General features: G+C 58.9%; 1 protein-coding gene across 1 annotated transcript in view; it reads right to left on the bottom strand.

The window, feature by feature from the left end:
* Positions 1 to 3,362, bottom strand: part of LOC109298046 (dynein heavy chain 2, axonemal-like) — a 47,720-nt gene extending 44,358 nt beyond the window's left edge. The window contains exons 1-6 of the mRNA XM_019518181.1: positions 2,949 to 3,362; positions 2,381 to 2,569; positions 2,020 to 2,123; positions 1,471 to 1,660; positions 632 to 812; positions 187 to 314 (exon numbers count right to left, since the gene is read on the bottom strand). Coding sequence (XP_019373726.1) covers positions 187 to 314; positions 632 to 812; positions 1,471 to 1,660; positions 2,020 to 2,123; positions 2,381 to 2,569; positions 2,949 to 3,122 — 966 coding nt within the window. The 5' untranslated portion in view covers positions 3,123 to 3,362. The remainder of the gene's footprint in view (positions 1 to 186; positions 315 to 631; positions 813 to 1,470; positions 1,661 to 2,019; positions 2,124 to 2,380; positions 2,570 to 2,948) is intronic.
* Positions 3,363 to 4,818: the final 1,456 nt, after the last annotated feature.

Here is a 4,818-nt window from a genome sequence, read left to right as displayed (position 1 = left end):
ATCATCAATATACCTAGAAACATCCCCCCCTACCACACAACCACTGGTTTCCAGTGACCACCCAACCAGTGGCTTAACTGGAGTCAACGATGATCAACGAATGACCCCGTTCCTCACACTCCCACAGCCAACCAGTGCTCCCAGTGTGGTGGGACTGGGCACACTAGCCACCCCCTCCCCCTGTACCTTGCAGTTGCTGAAGCCTTCAGCAAAGAGGATGATCTCGGCGATGAGGGTCGAGTCGGGCACCACCATGGCGATGGGCCGAAACATGGATTTGAGGTTGTCGGGCAGCTCCGTCCGCCCAGCGTAGCCTGCACGTGGCACCATGGTGAAGAACCCAGGAATCCAGCTCAGAACTGGGACACCTGGGCTCCATCCCTGACACGAGAGCAGGGGTGGGGCCTACTGGATCTGGCTGGGGGTCAGGATGCCTGGGTTCCACGAGGAGAGGGTGGGGTCTCTTGGACAGGACTGGGTTGGGTACAGCTAGGTTCACTCCCTGGCTTGTGGATGATTGAATGTGGGTGGGGGTCAGGACGCCTGGGTTCCATGAGGATGGAAGTGGGATCTCTTGGCTTGGCCTGGGGTCCCAGACACCTGGGTTCCCTGCTCATTGGCAGGAGCCTACCTGGGTTCATGGTGATGAAGATGCCGCAGGAGGGAACCAGGCGGATGCGGTGGCCCTCGAAGGCGAAGGTGGCCAAGCTGGCTGCCAGGGCCGAGAGGATGGACAGGATCTGCTGGGCCACCACCGACAGCACTTCCACGTTGATGCGGTTGAACTCATCGAAACACCCCCAGGCACCTGTCTGCAGGGAGGGGTGGGGAAGGTGGTAGTCAGGGGCAATTCCCCCCGCTCTACCCCTCCCCCTACCCGTTCCCTGCGCTGGGGCAGGAAGACTGCTGGGAGGGTGGGGTGGAGCACGGCAACTGTATCCCAAGATGCAGCCAGCTCTGGGGTGGAGCAGGGGGACCACATCCCCTGAGATGCAGCCAACTCTGAGGGGGTAGGGGGAGATCGATTGGCTGAGGTTGGGAGGACATGGGGGAGAAATAAAGGCAGGTGCCGGGGCCCGGATATCTGGGTTCACTTTGCTCTGAAAGGGAACTGGGCTGTAGGGGTGAGGACCAGGGACACCTGGGTTCTGTGTCCAGCCAGAGTATGGGGGGCAGCGAGAGCAGCCACGGGCCCAGCTCAGAGCCTGGACACCTGGGTCCATGCCCAACTGGGGTGAATGGAGGGGGGGAGGGGGCACTGCTGGCTCAGCTCAGAGACCAGACACCTGGGTTCTACACCCAGCTCCCAGCAGAGGGAGGCAGTGAGACAGGGCCCAGGGCTGGGGAAGAGACTGGGTTGAAGTGGGGCAAGCTGGGGGAAGTGAGAAACCCAGATGCTTGGGTTCTCTCCCCAGCATGTGGATGAGGGCAGAGCTGGGATGCCTGGGTCTCCAGGCAGAGGGAGCTCACCTGGGCCAGGCCTGAGTACATGCGGCCCATCGACTTGTAGTCGAGGCCCTCGGAGCAGTTGACCACAATGACGTACATGCCCAGCGCCTTGCCCAGGTCCTTCACCGTTTCTGTCTTCCCTGTTCCAGCTGGGCCCTTGGGGGAGCCGCCACGGTGCAGGTGCAGTGCCGTGGTCAGCGTGATATAGCACCTGGAGGGGGCAGATGCTCAGTCCCCACTCCCCGAGACCCCAGGTTTCTGGGCACACCCCCCCAACCTACCAAAGACCATTCTCCCAGACCCAGGGGGAGAACCCAAGTGTCCAGGCACTACTGGAGCCCACTCTCCTTGCAGAGCTGGGCAGAGAACCCAGACATCCAGGCACCCATTCCACTGACCTACTGGAGCCCATTTTCCTCCCAAGCTGGGCTGGGCTGGGCTGGGAACCCAGGCGTCCGGGCACCCACCCCCAACCTACCAGAGAACACTCTCCTCCCAGAGCTGGGCAGGGAACCCAGCCCCCCACACCCCTACCCCTGAGCTGGAAAAGAACCCAGGCATCTGGGGCACCTGTCGGTGAGCGGGGTGATGACGAGGCGGGGGGCAGTGCCCAGGTACTCATAGCCGTAGGGGAAGTGAGCATTGGTCTGGCGGATCACGCAGTCGTCCATGTCCTGGGAGGCAGGGTCAGGGATCAAAGATCAGTGCCCCCAGCCCTGTGTCAATCACCCCCCAAACTGCCCATCTGCCCCCACCCCTGCAGCCAGCAGGGAAAGAACCCAGATGTTCCCGCCCACCCCAGGGACACTTCTTCCAGCACCCCCAGCAGGAACCCAGACACTTGGGTTCCACCAGGAGGGTGAAGTGGGGCTCCTGGCTCATGCCAGGGCCCCAGACGTCTGGGTTCCCAGCATGGCGCCCCCACCCGAACCTTGTCCCAGTAGAGGCGCAGCTGGCTGAGCCAGTCGAAGGCGCTGGGCTCAGGCACAGGGCAGCGGTGGAGCCGGTCAATGACGTCTCGTGCATGCACCTCCACCGTCACCAGTGCCACCACCTTGAGACGCAGCAGCTTGGGCAGGCTCCCACGCAGTGCCTCTGAGTAGCGGTGCAGCAGGGACACCTGCAGGGGGCCCAAATGCTTGAGCTCTCAAGGAGGGGGGGAGCCTGAGCTCTGTCCCAGAGCAAGCCCAGACACCTGGGTTCCGAATGAGGAAGGGAGGGAAGGGAAGCTGAGCCCAGACGCCTGGGTTCTCAATGGGGAGGGGGCAGGGAGTGGGACTGGGAGCCTGGGCTCTATCCCAGCTCAAGCCCTGGTTCTCACTGGCTGGGGGCTAAGGGGTGAGAGCAGGAGGGAGTTGGGAGCCCAGATTCCTGGGTTCCCACTGGCTCTGGGAATGGAGGAGGCCTGGGTGGTTGCGGGGGGGTGGGGCCTGGGAGCCCAGACACCTGGGTCCACGCTGCCTGGAGGGCCCTGCCGGAGGGGAGGGGAGGGGTCTCACCTGTTTCTTTTTCATGACCTTGAGGAACTTCCTGTCCCCGCGCTCCTTGCAAGTGAGCAGGCATTTGGTGACATCGGCTGTCCACTGCATCTGGCTGGCCGCGATCACTAGCTGGGGGGCCCATAGGGTGGGTGGGGAGCACAGACCCACACCAGCCCCGGAGGTCAGGGGCATAGACCCCAGGGTGCCCAAAGGGGGAGAGGGGGATTCTTAACTGAGAGAGCAGGGAACCGACTCCACATGGCCTGGCCCCGGCTCCCAGTGACCTCCCCAACCAGACCGTTGACCCCTAACCTGGCCTCCTTCAAATGACCTCCCTGATTGTTGACCCTCAAACTCCTAAACACCCTCAACCCTGATCTGTGACCCCTACCTTCGCCCTTCCTGACCCCCATTGACCCCTCCCTTTCCCTTGACACCTGACCCCAACTCCTTATGACACTCACCCCTGATCCTTGACTCCAGACACCCTACCTCCTCCCTTTCCCAACACAATGACCCCTCCCCTCCCTTGACCCCAATCTCTAATGACACTCACTCCTTCACCCTTGACCCAACCCCCAACAACCTTCCCCCATTCCTGACCCCATGATCCCTCCCTTCCCCTTGACCCCAACCCCTAATGATACTCATCCCTTGACCCTTGATCCCAGATTCCCAACAACCTCCCCTTTTCCCAATCCCCCAATGACCCCTCCCCCTCCCTTTGACCCCAGCCCCAAATCCCAGTTGATTACAACATGAAACCTTCTTTAATTTACCTCTTTATTTCTTTTAAATTTATTATTTTTAATGACTTTATTTTATCCTTCAGTGGCTGACTCGCTTCATTTCACCAGCCTTCCCACCAGCAGTTCAAAGTGCAAAGTGTAACATAGCCCTTACCTGCTGCTGGGGCCAGCCACAAAGTTTTGGATTTTAAAAGTCAGGGCTCTTTGTTGTAAACAAAAGGGAGTCAGGTGTGCAGTCTTTGATTTGGTCACTGTTCAGGGCTTCTTGCTTTTATTTTTTCTTTAACAGCGCAATAGTGAGACTGACTTGGCCATAGAATCTGTGCTATATTATCTATGAACGATGCATGCTCCTGGTAGCTGAGGGGGCATGGCATCACTGGTGGCAGCGGGAGCATGGTGGCGGTAAGCAGGGAGCTCCTGCAGAAGCTGCCGGCACTGTCAGCGGCAGAGGGGTGGCGAGCAACCAGGGGCCGGCAACCACCTGCAGACACTGTCAGTGGCAGCAGCCAGCAACAATTGTTGACCACCTGTAGACACTGCTGGTGGTGTTGGCAACAAGGTGACAAGCACTGATCTCCTGCAGACATCACCAACAGTGTCGGTGGCACATTTTCATAGAGGGTGCACCACCACACACCACCACCCGCATGCACCGCCGATGATATTATCTAGTTTTTGTTTGCTTTCACTCTCAACACTAACAGCTTGCCAAAATATAAGGAAAATACAGATAGCAGCAATGTGAAAGATGCAGAGGTCTGGACAGATTTCAAACTAACCCCAACTGTATTTGTTTTCACTTCATGTTACATTTCTCTCTCTATTTACTCCACCCTTTCCCTTTAAAGTGCCTGCTCGACTTTCTCTTTCTTTTCTAAGGTTTGGATCCTCAACTTTTGAGTTGGTCTCCTAACAGACTAAAGGGGTATGCTCAAATGAGTGAGAACATGCTACTTGTCCCTGGGGAACACCCATGCCACATGCACTGTGGCATATAGTACGTTGCGCCATGTGGGGTAAGGGAGGCCGGGGTCAGGAGCTGCTTTACCTGGGGTCCTGGGGGCCTCCAGGAGCTGCAACTGTGGTGGTCCTGCAGCAAGGAGCCTGGCCAGCAGCCAGGTTCTGGTTTTGGGTGG

This window comes from Gavialis gangeticus, unplaced genomic scaffold (assembly GCF_001723915.1).
Source record: "Gavialis gangeticus isolate Ggan-Ray unplaced genomic scaffold, GavGan_comp1, whole genome shotgun sequence".
NCBI classification, from domain to species: domain Eukaryota; kingdom Metazoa; phylum Chordata; order Crocodylia; family Gavialidae; genus Gavialis; species Gavialis gangeticus.
This window is presented reverse-complemented; position numbering and strand designations above follow the sequence as displayed.